The sequence below is a fragment of the Plecotus auritus genome (assembly GCF_963455305.1).
Source record: "Plecotus auritus genome assembly, chromosome: 5".
Classification (NCBI taxonomy): Eukaryota; Metazoa; Chordata; class Mammalia; order Chiroptera; family Vespertilionidae; genus Plecotus; species Plecotus auritus.
The window spans coordinates 181,533,702-181,550,993 of record NC_137776.1 but is presented as its reverse complement, the minus strand read 5'-3'; the positions used below and the strand labels follow the sequence as shown (position 1 = coordinate 181,550,993).

At 60.1% G+C, this 17,292-nt stretch overlaps 1 protein-coding gene across 1 annotated transcript in view; it reads right to left on the bottom strand.

Annotated features, from left to right (window-relative positions):
* Positions 1-16,440, bottom strand: part of PRRX2 (paired related homeobox 2) — a gene marked incomplete at its 5' end in the record, with an annotated part of 40,865 nt that extends 24,425 nt beyond the window's left edge. The window contains one exon of the mRNA XM_080667972.1: positions 16,188-16,440. Within this exon, the coding sequence (XP_080524098.1) occupies positions 16,188-16,440 (253 nt within the window). The remainder of the gene's footprint in view (positions 1-16,187) is intronic.
* Positions 16,441-17,292: the final 852 nt, after the last annotated feature.

Sequence of the window (17,292 nt, the reverse complement as noted above, 5' to 3'; positions counted from 1 at the left end):
TCTTCTTAAAGAGTACCTTTCAGCATTTCATGTAATACTGGTTTGGCGGTGATGAACTCCTTTAGCTTTTTCTTATCTGTGAAGCTCTTTATCTGCCCTTCAATTCTGAATGATAGCTTTGCTGGGTAGAGTAATCTTGGTTGTAGGTTCTTGCTATCCATCACTATGAATATTTCTTGCCACTCCCGTCTGGCCTGCATAGTTTCTGTTGAGAAATCAGCTGACAGCTGTATGGGTGCTCCCTTGTAGGTAACTAACTGTTTTTCTCTTGCTGCTTTTAATATTCTCTCTTTGTCTTTTGCTCCTGGCATTTTAATTATGATGTGTCTTGGTGTGGTCCTCTTTGGATTCCTTTTGTTTGGGGTTCTCTGCACTTCCTGGACTTGTAAGTCTATTTCTTTCACCAGGTGGGGGAAGTTTTCTGTCATTATTTCTTCAAATAGGTTTTCAATATCTTGCTCTCTTCTTCTGGCACCCCCATACTTCTGATGTTGGTACGCTTGAAGTTGTCCCAGAGGCTCCTTACACTATCTTCATATTTTTGGATTCTTTTTTCTTTTTGCTTTTCCGGTTGGGTGTTTTTTACTTCTTTGTATTTCAAATCTTTGACTTGATTCTTGCGATCCTCTAGTCTGCTGTTGGATCTCTGTATATTATTTTTTATTTCAGTCAGTGTATGCTTAATTTCTAGTTGGTCCTTTTTCATATCCTCGAGGGTCTTGCTAAATTTATCGGCCTTTTCTAGAAAATTCTTTAAAAACCTGTAACTGTGGTTTTGAACTCTATATCCAGTCATTAGTTTTCCTCCATTTCTTTCATTTGTGATCTGTTTCTTTGTCTCCGCATTTTGGTTGCTTCCCTGAGTTGATAGAGTGGCTTTGTGTGCTAGGTGTCCTATAGGGCCCAGTGGCTCAGCCTCCCCAGTTACCTGAGGTGGACACTCTTGGTGCACCCCTTTGTGGGCTGTGTGCACAGTCTTGTTGTAGTTAAGCCTTGATTGTTGTTGGTATCACTGGGAGGAATTGACCTCCAGGCCAAATGGCTGTGAGGATCAGCTGTGTCTACGCTGGGAGAACTTCTCTGTTGGAGACACCCTTATGAGACAAGACTTGAAAAAGCCTCTGTGCTCAGCTTGGATGGGGCAGAGTCTCAGGGCGGAGCAGACAGCACTGGTTTCCCGTCAGCCCTGCCCTAATAGGCCCCTGTGTCTCAGTGTCCCGTGGTAATCGCTACAAGCACCTCTAAGAGAAAGCCACCCTCGAGTTCCGCCCACTGCCAGACACTCCAGTTTCTCCCCAAAGGAGTCTGGGTCCCCAGAGTCTCGCCTGGAACTGGAGTTCAGCGCAGTCGGGAGCTTGTGTCTCCCTCCCACTTGAGAAAGCCAGCCACACACTCAGTTGCCAGTCCTCTCGGCGTGCGCCTTGGTACCTCTGCCTCCTGCAGCCCCTCTGAGTCTCAGTGAGCTTTTCTCTTTCCTTCTAGTTGTAGAATTTCCACTCAGCCAGGAAGCTGTGGTTCTGGATGATGTCCATTTTGTCTTTTAGTTGTAGTTTTGAAATTGTTGTGCGAGGCAGCAGTTTAGGTGTTTACCTATGCCGCCATCTTGGCTTCTCCTCCCTCTCCCTGGGATTTTTAACCTCAAACACCGCAGCATAAAAATAACCGCGCTGGTGTACAGACAGCGTTGGTCATGAAATTAGGCCTGGCTCTATGTGTCCCTGGGAAACGAAGCAGATGTTCATGCTGCCCGCCCGGGAGGGGCAGTCAGCGCCCGCAGCCGGGGCCATGAGCCAACGCCGCCCTCCCCGAGGGGCCTGGTCACTGGCAGGGCTGGGCAGGGATACTGGCGCCTGGGTCCCGGGTGTGTGCTGGGGCACCAGGGCTGGATAAGCTGTCTCTTCTTTGGAAAGCAAAGGTATCAGCAAAGGCCCTGGGGTCAGCTCCCGGAACCCGGAACCTGTTCCCACTCCCAGCTCCGCCCCCCGTGGGCCTTGGGGAACTCTCCCGCCTCGGCTTTTCCGCCTGTGAAGGGGGCTTGGTGGTCCTGACCTGTGCAGCTCCTCCTCCTCCCCCAGTGGTCGGCAAACCGCGGCTCGCGAGCCACATGCGGCTCTTTGGCCCCTTGAGTGTGGCTCTTCCACAAAATACCACGTGCGGGCGCGCACGTACAGTGCGATTGAAGGAGTACCCTAATTAAGTTAATAACAATGTACCTACCTATATAGTTTAAGTTAAAAAAATTTGGCTCTCAAAAGACATTTCAGTCGTTGTACTGTTGATATTTGGCTCTGTTGACTAATGAGTTTGCCGACCACTGTCCTCCCCAGTGTCGGGGGAGCGAATGTGAGGACACATGGTGTTGATGGAGCACCTACTGGGCCAGGGGGGCAGAGAGCTGAGCCCCACTGTGTGATGCCATCAGCTCCTCCGAACAGCCCAAGACACAGGGCCTCTCTCTGTGCCCACTTTGCAGATGGGGAACCTGAGGCTCAAAGAAGTGAGACACTTGCCCAAGATCATCCACTAAGTGGGGGTGAGGTTGGGACCAGGAGCCCACAGCTAAGCCGGGCCCCTGCCAGCCGCATGACCTGCCCCCGAGAAGGCAGGCATCCCCAGACCTCTCTGGGGCCCACTCTGTTTCTGAGCCTGTGCCGCCACCGAGCTGCATGGGGGACAGGGGCTGTCCCGGTCCCCGGACCCTGGCCTCCTGCCTGGCTGGGGGATCGGCTCTGGTTTCCATCCAGCACGCTGCCCCAGCGTTATCACATCTTACCCGCGCCTTCCGAAGCACGCCTGGAGGTGGGGGAGGCCAGAGGGAGCACATCGGGGGCTCCAGGCCAGCGCATGAGGCACACACTGAAGATAAGGGCCTGAGGCCTGGTCCCCGTGCCCTCAATGCACAGCCCATCTTTCTGAGCCTCAGACCCTCGTCTGGCAAACGGGGCCATGAGACTGCCGACTGCCTAGGGCAGTGGTCGGCAAACTGCGGCTCGCACCTGTGGTTTGCCACTCTGTTGACTAATGAGTTTGCCGACCACTGGCCTAGGGGATCCGGGAGGAATTCCTGAGATGATGCGCAGGGAGGGTTAGCACGTAGCGAGTGCGCAGCAAATGGCCCAGACGGTGCGACAACAGCGATGAAGATGAACACACTCGAAGCCACTCCTGCCCCAGTCACCCAGCTCCACTGCCCTGACCCGGCCACACACACACCCCCTCCCCCCCCCCCCCCCCCCCGCAAAGCATCCCTCCATCCCTCCAGGGATGCAGGCTTTGCCGCCAGCTGGCCCCGGCCCGAGCCCACCTTCCTCATCGTGCGCCCGGTCTGCGGATGGCCCTCCTGTCTCAGGGCTTCTGTGCCTACGGCTCGGAGCCCTAGTGCTGGGTCCATGCCTTTGGTGCCGCCGTGCTGCAGGTGGACGGGCGACCCCGACGCTGGTCACGGAACCTGGCCTGCCTCTGCCTCTGAGGCCCTGGGAGCCTCCCCTCCCCACCCTGGGATCTTAGACCTCCGCGTGGCTGGGCTGGGTCTCCCTTGGAGAGGAAGGAACCCCAGGAGGTCTGGGCAGCCGGACACAACTGCTGTCCCCAGGTTAGCCATCCACTTCCCGCACGAGAGGGGACACTTACTAACCAAGAGAGCTGCTGGGAGGGCTTGGGTGCCCCGGCCACCCACACACCCACAGACGCACAGGGAGCATGCCCATTGCTCTCACTACAAACCCTGCGACTCCTGAACCAGGCCTTGCTCACCCGGCCTCTCCCGCGTGCGCCCTCCCAGCCCTCGGCTCCTGGAACAGCCGCGTTCTTTCTCACCTCAGAGGCCCCGCAGCTGCTGTTCCCTCCACCTGCAGCACCTTCCCACCTCTTCCTCTGGCTCACTCCACGCATCCTTCCGGCCCCTCCTAAAAGTCCGCTTCCTCCAGGAAGCCTTCCCTGAACCCCAGACCAGGTAGGGAGGCCCATTCTCTGTACTCATAGCACCCAAGACACCTTCTTAGCCGGGACCACACCTCCCTTGCTCCCTGCGGGGACCCCAGCATTCAGCCGGCAGCCTGGCCCTGAGTATTTGTGGAAGGAAGGAAGGAAGGAAGGAAGGAAGGAAGGAAGGAAGGAAGGAAGGAAGGAAAGAAGGAAGGAAGGAAGGAAGGAATGGGGGAGGCCCCCCTATTTTCCCTGCCTTGAGAGAGCAGCCAGGCCTTAAAAAGGCAGCCCCCACCCCAGCTCTGCTTGGCCTCAGGTTTGAATTCTCTGCCACAGCAACAGTTTTCTTAAACAAGAACTCGGCTCCGCTTTCGGCAGCATTAGATCTTCGCCTTCTCTTGCTTCCTTCCCAGTGAAACCAGAGCAGCCGTTTTTACTTCTTGTCTCCAGCAATTTCCCGCTTGGAGCCCTGACACTCTCCTCGCCCGGGTGTGGCTGCAGGGCAGCCCGCTCCCCGGAGAGGCTGGCCTTCCCATGAACACACGCTGTCTCTCTCTGAAACACGAGATTCCCAAAGGCCCGGTCTGTCCCCAGCCCCAGCCCCAGCCCCTCCAGCCCAGCCCAGCCCAAAGCCCGCCTGCCCGCCTGCCCCGGGGTCAGGCTTTGCAAAGGGTGTCCCTGGAAAAGTGGCACCTTCCTCAGGGAACCGAAGCGGGGTGAGAAGTGGGGAGACAGGAGGCTGCTGGAGCTCCATGCGGGGACCCTGCACGGGCGGCTGGTGCTGTACCTGGGCTCTGGGGAATCACTGTATATTCCCCGGCTGACCTTGGATAAGTCATTTCGCCTTTCTGAGCCTCAGTTTTCTCATCTGTAAGATGGGGTAATGCTTCACGTGCCCTCTGAGGGCAAGCTGACCGCGGGGAGGGACGCTGCCTTCCTGCCCCTCTCCCCGGTTAGGGGCCAGGTCTCACCTGACCACACCTATGACTGAATGCATGAATGGGTGAATTAATAAATCCCATCCGGTTTCTTTGGAACCAAAGGGCCAGGCCTATCTGGGAGGGGGAGGGGCAGGCACAGAGTCTAACACAGCATCTCTCTGGGGAGACCAACGGCCTGTTTTCTGCAGCTTCGTCTTCGGAGGGAAACAGGGAGCAAAGGGCCAGTGTGCCTTTTCTCCCACCTTCGGGATGTTTTTCTGGACAGCCTCCCAGTCTGGGTGCCCAGGTCCCCGGAGCAATGCGGATGGTGCTTTGGGTCCTGGGCAGGCATCACATTTAGAGGCCTCCTGGCCTCCGGGTCCAGGGCGTGGGGAAGGGCGGGGGGGCTTCAAGGGGACTCTGGCCCAGTGAGGGGCAGGGGCAGCCCCCCTGTCTCTCAGAGATGAGCTCACCCCCTGCCACGGGCTGAGGGCGGGGCCGTGTCAGACCCACCTCTGTGCCCATTGCTCCTTGTTTTTAAAATGTGTGTTTGTATTGATTTCAGAGAGGAAGAGAGAGGGAGAGATAGAAACATCAAGGATGAGAGAGAATCATTGATCAGCTGCCTCCTGCACTCCCCCCGTCCCCCGGGGATCGAACCTGCAACCTGAGCATGGGCCCTGACCAGGAGTCGAACCGGGACCTCCTGGTTCATAGGTCCACGCTCAACCACTGAGCCACACCAGCCGGACTCCACTGCTCTTTGGAAGGCCGGGAAAGGGGAGTGACTCTGCTGTGTCACCGTGGGCAAGTCACTTAACCTCTCTGAGCCTCAGTTTCCCCAACTGTAATCACAACAGCAGGAACCATTGCCGAGCCGTTCTCAGGTGCTCAGCTGTCTGCTCTGGTCACCTCCTGAAGTCCTTACAGCCACCCTCAAGCAGGCGCAAGTCTTCTCAGATGACAAACAACGCCCTCGACGCCCTCGGAGCGAAGGAGAACCGTGCCAAGGTCCCCCAGCTGGTCAAGCGGAGGCCGGTGCAGCCACCCAGGGCCATGGTCCCTGCACAGACACACCTCGATTCCCGGCTCCCATCTGCGAGGAGAGAGGTGAGTGACAAGGGAGAGGAGGAGACCCCAGGTCCCACAGGGCGCAGGGGCAGGCCCAGGGGAGGAGGGAGGAGGTGCAGGCACCCCGAGGCCCTGGAACCCCCCTGGGTGGGGGCAGGCAGACCCGAGCCCTGCACGGCCGGCCGGCTGCCCGCGGGCTGGACCAGCTGCCCACGGCCCATCTTGAGCGCATTAGGGGCTGCCGCTCACAGATGTTTTCTGTTACGTGTTATTTGTTAGTCTAATGAAAGGAGGTGCACTCCTTTCAAGACCGGGGCGCTCTGCGGGCTTTTATATGGGAGGCCGCTCGGAGCTCTGGCGGCCAGAGGAGGCCCCGGCCCCTGCCAGGCGCGCCCGGCGGCTCGGCTTTGATTCGGGGCTTGCAGCCATCCGCGTGGTAATTCCAGTTCTGGTTAAATGTCATTTTTAATAACGCCATCTCTGGCGCGTAAACCTCTGCGCCCACGGCAAGAGGGGAGGCCAGCGGGGGGCGGGGGGGACAGATAGGGGGGCGGGGGGGCTGGTGGGCAGCTGGGGCAGTGGACGCCCTGGCTCAGGGGAGCGCTGCGTGGGGAGCGGGCCAACGGGACGCCAGGAGGGGGCTCTTCCAGGGACAGGAGTGTCTGCGGCCCCCGCTCAGCAGGAGGCTTCTGACACCCCCCCCCACCTCCCCGCAGCTAGAGGTGTCGGGACACTGGAGAGGGACCGAGAGAACCCTCCCCCGAATGCAACACCCACTTCAGTCCAGCTCTGGGCTGCCTCGGGCGGGTACTCAGTAGGCGCTCAATGAATGCTGGTGACTGTTCTCTCCCAGGCCCAGGAGCGCAGCTCTCTGCACGACGTCAGGCCTCTGGGAACTCAGGGCTCAGCCTCGGGGCAGTCCCCCCCTCTCCACCCCACCCCCCACTGTGTACCGGCAACTCCATGTGGCTCTCCACTCCCCCAACGGAGGGGGAGGAGGGAGGTGCGCGGAGCCTTCGGGAGTCAGGACTCTCATCCTCTAACGACGGAGCTGTAAATGCAGAGGCCCAGGCCGGGCCTGGAGAACTCCTGGGCTGGGCGGCCTGTGAACATGCATTTTATTTATTTTTTTTAAATATATTTTTATTGATTTTTTATAGAGAGAAAGGGAGAGGAATAGAGAGCTAGAAACATCGATCAGCTGCCTCCTGCACACCTCCCACTGGGGATGTGCCCGCAACCAAGGTACATGCCCTTGACCGGAATCGAACCTGGGACTTTTCAGTCCGCAGACCGATGCTCTATCCACTGAGCTAAACCGGTTAGGGCCATTTTATTTTATTTTATATGTTTTAATCCTCACCCAAGGATATTTTTTTACATTGATTTTCAGATAGTGATAGGGAGGGAGGAGATAGGGGGAGAGAGAAAAGAAACATCAATGTGAGAGAGACACACCCTGTAGTGCCCCAATGGGGCAGGGGAATTGAACCCGAAACTGAGGTCCGTGCCCTTGACCGGGAGTTAAGCCCAAGGCCCTTCCTTCGGTCTGAGGGCCTACACCAGGGGTGGGCAAACTTTTTGACTCGAGGGCCACAATGGGTTCTTAAACTGGACCGGAGGGCCGGAACAAAAGCATGGATGGAGTGTTTGTGTGAACTAATATAAATTCAAAGTAAAGGAGCGGAGGGGAGAGCAAGAGAACCGGATAGAACAGCCGGATCCGGCCCGCGGGCCGTAGTTTGCCCAAGGCTGGCCTACACTCTAACCACTGAGCAACCGGCCAGGGCTGCACGTGCATTTTAACCAGCTCCCCAGGTGACGCTGGTGCATTGATTCCTGGACCACAGGTTGACGAGCAGATGGTCCAACCCCCACACGGGGACAGAGGCTCCGTGGCTGGGTCCTAGGCCAGGCCAAGTCCAGTTCCCGACTCCTCGTCCGGGGCCCCTCCCGCGGCCTTCTAGGTGGCAGCGTCGCAGGAGGTGACAAACTCTCAGGCGGTCGGTTTCCAAGCAATGAAGGCGCTGGCTCAGCTCTGTGGACGCTCCCAGGTCCCCAGCCCCTAGGCCTCCTGCTCCTTCACTGCCCCCACCCAGAACCTTCTACGAAGAGGCCACCTGCCACCCGTCCACCTCTCCGGCCTCGGGGTCCCAGCCCCCTGGCTTCTCTTAACTCATCACCCCACTCGCGCCCAACCACTCCCGCGGTCCCCCACACCGGGAGGTCCCGGCTGCCCGAGCCACGCACAGAGAACAGGACGGTCACAAAGAGGGACCAGGCAGCACCTCGCAGAGCCACCGCACCCGCAGGTGCTGTGAAGGTGCCGTTAGCCATGAGCCCGCGTGCACCGTGTCCTGGCCTCAGGGGGCCCCTCGGAGCCAGGCTGGGGACAAGAGCTTCCCAGATGCGGAAGGAGCGCGGGGCAGGGGGCAGGAGAGCATCTGGTCTTTCACGACCCCCCTTCCCAGCACATTGAGATCCCCCCCCTTCCCGCGGCCAGACAGCCTGCCCTGCGGCTCTGCGGAGGCCCCCGCCTCTCCCGCAGCCCCTCCCTCCCGGCTCCCAGGCGGGGAGCACCCTGCCCAGGGGGGCGGGGAGGGGGTGTCGCCCAGCTTCCCCAGCTTCTGGCGCCGCACCAGCTCCCTGGCCTCGCTCAGCATGGGAGCCGGCTGCTGCGACAACTTTCCTGGCTCCTCTGTCTAAACAGGAAGCGCCCACGGTGCCCTCCTACTCACCACCTCGCCAAGGCACTTAACCCCTGGCCCGGCCACCTGGCTGGGGCTGCTCACCTCGGCTAGCTGCCTGCCTGAGGCCACCCGGGCCCACGCCTGGCCGGGATTTCTGGGCCGCGGGAGCCCTAGGATGGGGGAGGGGTGGGGTAGGTGTGTGTAAGTGTGTGGGGTGTGTATGTGTGTGTGTGTGGGGAGGTGTGGAGGGGTGTATGGGGGTATGTGTATGTGTGTGTAAGTGTGTGTAAGTGTGTGTGGGGTGTGTATGTGTGTGGGGGTGTGGGGGATGTGTGTGTGTAAGTGTGTGGGGTGTGTGTGGCGTGTGTGTGGGGGGGATGTGTATGTATGTGTAAGTGTGTGGGTGTGTATGTGTGTGAGGTGTGTGTGTGTGGGATGTGTATGTGTGTGTGTGGGTGTGTATGTGTGTGGAGGGTGTGGGGGAGTGTGGGGGGATGTGTGTGTAAGTGTGTGTGGGGGATGTGTATGTGTGTGTAAGTATGTGGGTGTGTATTGTGTGGGGAGTGTGGGGAGTGTGTGTAAGTGTGTGGGGTGTGTGTGGGGAGTGTGTGTGGGGGGGATGTGTATGTATGTGTAAGTGTGTGGGTGTGTATGTGTGTGAGGTGTGTGTGTGGGATGTGTATGTGTGTGTGTGGGTGTGTATGTGTGTGGAGGGTGTGGGGGGAGTGTGGGGGGATGTGTGTGTAAGTGTGTGTGTGGGATGTGTATGTGTGTGTAAGTATGTGGGTGTGTATGTGTGTGGGGAGTGTGGGGGGTGTGTGTAAGTGTGTGGGGTGTGTGTGGGGAGTGTGTGTGAAGTGTGTGTGGGGGTGTGTGTGGGGGATGTGTATGTGTGTGTAAGTGTGTGGGTGTGTATGTGTGTGGGTGTGTATGTGTATGTGTGGGGAGTGTGTGGGGATGTGTGTGTAAGTGTGTGGGGTGTGTGTGGGGTGTGTGTGGGGGGGATGTGTATGTGTGTGTAAGTGTGTGGGTGTGTATGTGTGTGGGGGGGTGTGAGGAGTGTGTGGGGATGTGTGTGTAAGTGTGTGGGGTGTGTGGGGTGTGTGTGTGGGGGTGTATGGAGGGGTGTGGGGGAGATGTGCATGTGTGCATAAGTGTGTGGGTGTGTATGTGTGAGGTGTGTGTGGGATGTGTATGTGTGTATGTGTGTGGGTGTGTATGTGTGTGAGGGGTGTGTGGGGAGTGTGTGTGGGATGTGAATGTGTGTGTAAGTATGTGGGGTGTGTGGGGGGGGTGGGGGAATGTGTATGTGTGTGTGTGTGTGTGTGTGTGTGTGTGTGTGTGGAATGTGTATGTGTGAGAGGTGTGTGTGGGGGGGTGTATGAATGGGGGGGTTGTGTGTGTCTGTGAGTCTGGGAAAGTCGGTCCACCATGTGGTCCCCAAACGCCAGCCCGTGACCAAAGTCCTCAGCGACCCACGGCAGGATGCGCGGGGCGACCTGAGAGCTGCTGGCTGAGCCGGGAGTCGGTGCTGAGCCCTCCTGACTCCGAGATGAGACGTGTGAGGTTCTCTCGGATGAACAGACGGGCACCACAATGGCAGTTGGAGTGAATGCTTTTCTTGGCAGCTGCCAGGGATGCCCACTCCCTGCCAGTTCCCCTACGTGCCCGGGAACCCCACCCGGGCTTGACGGGGGAAAGGATGGGTAGGTCGTAGGAGCTCAAGGCCGGACACGTGGTCGCTCAAACAATGATTGTTGGATGGATGGATGGATGCACGGACGGACGGACGGACGGACGGACGGACGGGTGTGGGGCTGGAGGTGGCCTGGGAAAGGGGCCTGTGCTGGCGATGTTCTTTGAGCCAGGGACCCTCCACAGTTCTCCCACGTGCAGCCTGCAGGGGGTGAGGGAGGCCATCGGATGTTTCTGGGTGGGAGGGGTGTTTGAACTCAGACCTTCCAAACTTCCCAAAGCCTGGCAGTGCCCAGGCTGCCAGGCCTGCCCCGCCTCAGCAGGCCTGTGACCCAGGCCAGGTTGCTCAGGACCTCAAGGGGAGACACGCCCCCCCGCCCCCAACTGCCTCACGGGGCCCAAATGCAGCCCACCCCGCCTGGGAGTGGATATCCCTGGCTGGGCCACCCAGCATTCATGGGGTGCCAGGGGTGGCCCAGGACAGGGCAGGACTACAGGGCTTCAGAACAGAGCAGGCCTGGGCTGGAATCTCCTATTCATGGGGACGTGTGACCTTGGCAAGTGTCTCAACTCTGAGCCTCAGTTTCCCTCTGCATAAAACGGGGACAATAAAAGAACAGGCTCCCATAGTCAGTGGGAGGACAGTGAGGGGTGAGGCATGTGGACCCCGGCCGGCTCGGCTCGCAGCTAGGGCTATGGTCACTGCAAGTGCTATGGCTGCTGTCACCCTGCCTCCCACATTCCCCAAACAAACCCTGACCCCACAGACTGGTGCGGCTTCCCCTCCCCAGCTCCCCCATGGAGCCTAAATGCTGAGCTGTGCGGGAGAGAGGCCTGGACTTGGGGTCCCACCCCTCCTTCCCAGCTGGGGGCCTTGGGCAAGTTGCCTTGCTTCTCTGGGCCTCCAAAGAATAGGGGTGCCAGTCACCAACCCTGTCTGGTTCTCAGGGCTACGTGCGCATCCCGTGAGCTGTCATGGAGACCCTTTATTGAGCACCTACTATGTGCTAGGCACAGTCTCCCACGCCCACTAAGGCTCGCCACCCTCTCACAGATTTCACTGCCCATCACACCCTCCCATGGCTAGCAACACCGAGCCTCAGGGTGCTTCCAGGTCTCGGGGTGCTGTGCAAGCTGGCGTGCTCACTCCTGCTCCAGAGTTAGGGTTCAGAGTCTCTGGAGGGGACAGTGACACTCCGGCCCTGTGGAGCTCGGCCCCCAGGGAAGGGCCCTGGGGCGGGTGCTAGCAGATCCAGGCCCCCTAGCTCCCCCCAAAGTGATCTGTATTAGCCAGAGGGGCAAGATCCCCCTGGAACCACGAACAAAGAACCAGAGACACAGAGACCGCTGCCCCTCCCAGCCCCCCAAAGATCCAGGTTCCCCACCTGAACCCCCGGGCTCTTAGCTTCCAGGCCCTTTCCTCGGCCTCTCGCTCACCCTCCCTCTCTCCTTGCCCCTGGGCACGTGCTGAGGCACACGCTCTCCTGTCTGAGGGTCCACGTTCCGGGGGACCCCTCCCGGGGCCTTTTCTCAGCCTGGATCAAATGAAGAATAGCATCATGCACTGCCTGGCACTGTTCAGGTGGGAAACTGAGGGGCCATGTGACTCGCCCAAGGTCACGCAGGGAGATGACAGCAGCAGCCAGGACCCGACCCTGGTGTCCTGACCCGCCCCCCCACCCAGTGTCCCCTCCCTGCAGAGGGCTCTGCCCCACCCCCACCAGGAAACGGATGAGGGGAAGGAAGGGAGGTGGAGGAAAGGAAAGCAGGCTCGGTTCTGGAGAAACCCTTTGGTCTCCCCCGAACCCTGCTCCTACCAGGCCTGCTGGCTTCCTCCCGCCCCCTGCTCCACAGCCCCAGGCGCCCCCACCCCCACCCCCGGCACTTTTCAGAGCCAGTTAGAGGGAGGCCGGTTAAATGGGGAGTCCGCTATGGAAAACAGTGTGGCGGGTCCTTAAACAACTAAACAGAGGACCCTATGGCCCAGCAATACCCCTCTGGGTGTGTATGCGCCCGAAAGCATTGACAGCAGTTTGGCTCAGTGATTAGAGCATTGGCCTGAGGACTGAAGGGTCACAGGTTCGATTCCGGTCAAGGGCACCCACCTCGGTTGCAGGCTCAATCCCTGGCCCCGGTCCGGGTGCCTGCAGGAGGCATCCAATCGATGTGTCTCTCTCACATCAATGTTTCTCTCTCTCTCCCCCTTCCTCCTCCCTCCCACTTCCTCTAAAAATCAATGGGAAAATATCCTCGGGTGAGAATTTCTTAAGAAATGATAACTCTTAATTTAACTCTATTTTACCACTGTAAAAACTCAAACAACAGAAGGCAAGTTTCCTGGTCTCTGGAACCCAATGTCCCTCCGGGTCCAACACTCATCGACAGACACTTGGCCCTGCCACCCATCGCTGGCACGGGGAAGGGGCAGGTCTCCACCCCAAACAGGCCGAGGCTCCGGGAGCAAGTCCTCAAAGGGATCCGCCTGAGGCTCCCCCACGCCCTGCTCGGCTTGTGCCCTCAGTCTCGAGCACCAGCATCCCGAATCTTCGGGAGTCGGACCTGCTGGGCCCTGAGCTTTTCCGGAACAGGTACCAGGCCTCCTCCCGGGCTGGGGCCTCCCCCGGCCCCCAGGCTTTGTTTATTTTCACAGTGTGTCTGCATCTCTGTTTCCGCCCTGCCCACAGGAGGGAATGCTTTCAAGAAAATCTCAGTTATTAATGTGGTTTCTTTTGTTGTAAGTCACTGCAAAGGCAGCGAAGGAGGGTTTATTTTCCTAACGTGCTTGGCATAGCTCAGCGCCCCGGCGCAGACCTCAGCGTTTGACTTGGGAGGAACCCGAGACCCCGGATTGCTCTGAGTCACCGGCGAAGCCACAGCCTTCCACGCCAGTTCCGGGGGAGCCGAGTCTGGGAAAACCATTGGCAAGAAGACGCTGTATCTACTGGGGGCTTTGTAAAAACAAAGGAGTAAAAGCTCTGTTTAAACCTGGCAGGTTGAAAATAGATCAAGTTTCTAACTCATTCGCTTCCCTAGGAATCCTTATTTTCTCATGGGGCACCCCATCTCTTGGGGGGCGGTCCCTTTCTTTGGACCAGAAACAGCTGCAGAAGCCGCAGGAAAACCCACTTGCAAGCCTGTCTGAATCCTCAGTGAGACACCGCGCTCCCTGCGGCTTCAGGGCCGGAGGACCAGGCCACAGCCCGGGGCCCACGCCGGCGGGTGCCTGGGGGTTGGGTGCCAGCTTGGGGTCCAGGGATGCGGGTTGGGCTGTCCGGATGAAGAGAGGAGAGGGCCCTTCTCCCCCACCTCTGGAGACATCGGACCTGGGAGTTCATAGTCAGTGGCAGTGTGTGCGGGGGGGCGGGGAAGGGGAGGCGCACCTGCCAGAGGAGCCAGCCAGACTGTCACAGGCCTGGGGGCAGCCACAGGGCACCCCACCGCTGCTCCAGAGTCTCTCCTGGCAGCGGGCACCCCTGGAACATGCCAGCTGGCCTGGGGAGGTGCTTGACTGTACATGAAACATTTGGATTTCACGGGCTAGTGATTTGTTTTCCATCTGATGCATGCGTATAGAATTACCCCCTTTGAATTTTGCCAAGTCAAGACTCGAATAAAAAACAATCTCCAGTTTTTATCCCCATTTCATAAAAAAATAAAAAAAAATGGTGTTTGAGCACCAAAAATGAGTAGGGAAGACGTACTGCCAGATAGGAGAGCATCCTTGAAACTGGGCTCTCGGCCTCCTGAACAGCCCTCAGGTTGTCTGCGTTGCTTCCATGTGCAGAGGCCTGAGCTAACCGCTGTGGTGCAGGGGTCCCCAGCGGGACCCGAGTGCCCAGGGCGGGCCAGGCCGTACAGGGCACCTGGAGGCAGCTGACTGCTGCCCTTGGGTCCCTCCCACCTGACCCCACCCCAGTGTGTCCGCTGTCCCCCACACCTGGGTGTTCCCAGGGTGCCGAAGCCCCCCCTTAGGAAAAGGCCCCAAGCCTCCCTGGCTCTTACGGAGAGTGGCCGGGCTGCCGGGGCTGCCGGGGAGGCCCGCTACCCACCCTGGTACCCGGGGCTGCCATGGCCCTGTCCACGCGCCTAGTCCCTCACTCCCCTCCTCTCCTCTCCTTCCTTTTCTCCCCTCCTTCCTCGCTTTAGCTTCCGTTTGCTCCTCCTCTCCACACCCCCGGAGGGTCCCCCACTCATCAGGGTGAAATCAGAGACCAGCTGCTCCTCCCAGGAGGCCCGAGATCCCGGAACCAACTGAAGATGGCAGGGCTCCCCCTTCCGCACCAGAGGGCACCCCACTTTACCCCTGGCCCAAACCAGACACCTTCCTTTCGCTTTTCCATCAGGGACACCCCAGCTCCCAGGGGTGGGTCTGCCCGCTTCACCTTTACTCCGGAGGGTGAGGAGAGGTGAGTCCGCTGTGGCTGACGGGCGGGAGCCAGCGGCACGGGGCTCAGCTGGGCACCCGCTGAGCTGCAGGCATGTGTCAGGTGGCCCCCCATACACACACGCTCCCCACAAGGTTCCAAATGAGGCTGCAGGCCCTCAACTTTCACGGCACCTCCTCTCCTGCAGAAGCAGGGCGTGCAACCAGTAGGGGCTCCCCTGAGACCTGGAGGCTGGTGCAGGAAGTGGGGGTCCCCCGGGGCAGGTGGGAAGGTTGCTGGAATCAGGTGGGTGGCCCCTAGGGGCCCAGCGCCTTCAGAAGGCCCGCCTGTGCCCCAGAGAGAAAGGACCAGTCAGTGGTCCCAGACCATTCCCCCTCTTCAGGGTGTGGGTGAGCTGTAGGGACTTGGGGACTCCCTGGTGAAACTGCCTAGGGCTGGACTTTTGCCTTATCCTTCTCTTCTGCTCTTGCTGCCCCGCCTGCTTCTCACCAAGCGCTCAGGACCCTCCCATCCAGTGTGACTTTTTTAAAAAGCCACTTGGGTGGGTTGTTTGTTTTTAAAGTTCCTTCCTGATGACCTTTAACCTTATCAGGAGCAGAGGCTTAGCTGGCTCTGTGGGGCTGGGACATTCCAGCTAGGAAGCTGTGCTGGTGGGGCAGCAGGAGGGGGAAGGGGGACGGCGGCCCCGGACCCCAGCCGAGGCACCCAAGTCTTTATATATATATATATATATATATATATATATATATATATATATATATTTATTTATTTATTATTCATTTCAGAGATGAAGGGAGAGAGATTGAGAGAGAAACATCCGTGATGGGAGAGAATCATTGATCAGCTGCCTCCTGCACCCGCCACACTGGGGATCGAGCCCGCAACCCCGGCATGTGCCCTGCCTGGGAATCGAACCCTGACCTCCTCCTGGTTCCTAGGTCGAGGCTCAACCACCGAGCCACGCCGGCCGGCCGGGCAGAGCCCAAGTCTTAGGAAGATCTAGGAGTGGCTGGGGTGGCATCTCAGAGGGAGGGGGCAGAGTTTGAGACCCAGTGTGTGACTTAGCGGCCGTGCTCCCCGGAAGCCGGTTTCCCCAGCTGTGTAATCACACCCACTTTCCCAGGCTGCTGGGGAGCACCCCCTCCCCAGCCCCCCTGCGCCTTGAGATGGCTATGGCCCCAAGACGGCCCTCTCCGCGGCGGAGAGCTCGGGTCACCGCAGCCCGCTCCATCACCAAAGACACCTCCACTGTGCCCGCGGGGCAGCCAGTCCCCCCGGCGCCCGGGCGCCGGCACCCAGGGAAGTCCTGCCACGCGCCGCGGCTCCGCCAGCGCCCCGCTCCTCCCCAGTCCGGGACGCGGCAGCCCAGCGCCCCGGGCGCATCTTTGCCTGCCCCGCGCGCGCCCCTTGGGCCACGCGAGCCCCCAGCCTCCGCCCCCGCGAGCCCGGGACCCCCGTTCCGTTCCCACGCCCCCGGGCGCGCCAGCCAGACCCGCACTCACCGTCCTGCGGCGCCGCCTCGCTGCCGCTGCTGCCCCCGGACGGCTCCCGCGCCGCGCCCTCCCGCGCCTCGGCCCCCGCGGGGCGCGCCGCCAGCCGCCCGGCCGCCGCCACCTCCTCCAGGTCCAGGAGGTGGCTCACCGAGAAGTTCTTGCGCGCCTGGGCGCAGTCGCCGGGCCCCAGCGCGGAGGGCGGCGGCGGGCCCGGGCCCAGCGCCGGCTTGTCCAGGGCGAAGGCGGCGGCCGCGCTGTCCATGTCCGCGAGCCGCCCCGGGGTCCCGGGCCGCGTCGCCGGCGGGGTCGCAGCCAGCGCGCCCCGCCGCCGCGCGCTCCCCCCGCTCCGACCGCCTCTGGCTCCGCGGCCGCCCGGCCCGCCCGGCGCTGACGTCGGGGGACCAGCTTTGCTCCCTCCCCTGCTCTGCTCCTCGCTCGCTCCCAAGTTGCTAAAACCCGAGCCGCTCCGGCCACACGCCCCTCTTGATGCAAACCTCGCCCGGCCTCTCCTCCTCCCCCTCCCCGCCCCTCGGGCCGCGGGCAGGGCGGGGGTCCCGCGCGGGTCCGGCTGGCGGCTGGGGGCGGGGAGAGGGGGCAGGAGCGAGGGTGTCGCCCTCCGCACCCACACTTTAAGGAGTGGGAAACTTAAGTGTTTTGTGTTTTTTTCTTTTAATCCCCCAACACGTATCTGGGGAGGTGGTAGAGGAGGGGTTAGCAGCCGCCCCCCTCCACTTACAAATTCCCCCGCAGGGGTGGGGGAGCGACTCGGAGACAGTTGACAGGAGAGATCTGGACCCTCTAGCTCCCCCCTCACTCCCCCTGCGCCTCCACGCGGTCCCTGTCCTGACAGAGAGACTCGGAGGTTCGCCTTGTCTGTGCCGCTGGCCCTCGGTCTTCCCCAGAGAGCCCCACGGTCTCCAGCTTATGGGATGTATGCACCCCCCCACACACACACACATGCACCCCCACACCCCCACACACGCACTCCCCACCCCACGCACCCCACACGCATGCACATACACCCCTGGCGCCCACCTGCAGGGCGCTCCAGGCCCTCCCCAAGGAAAACCAAGCTGGGAGGAGAGTGTCCCTCCAGAATTCCTAGATAGACAGC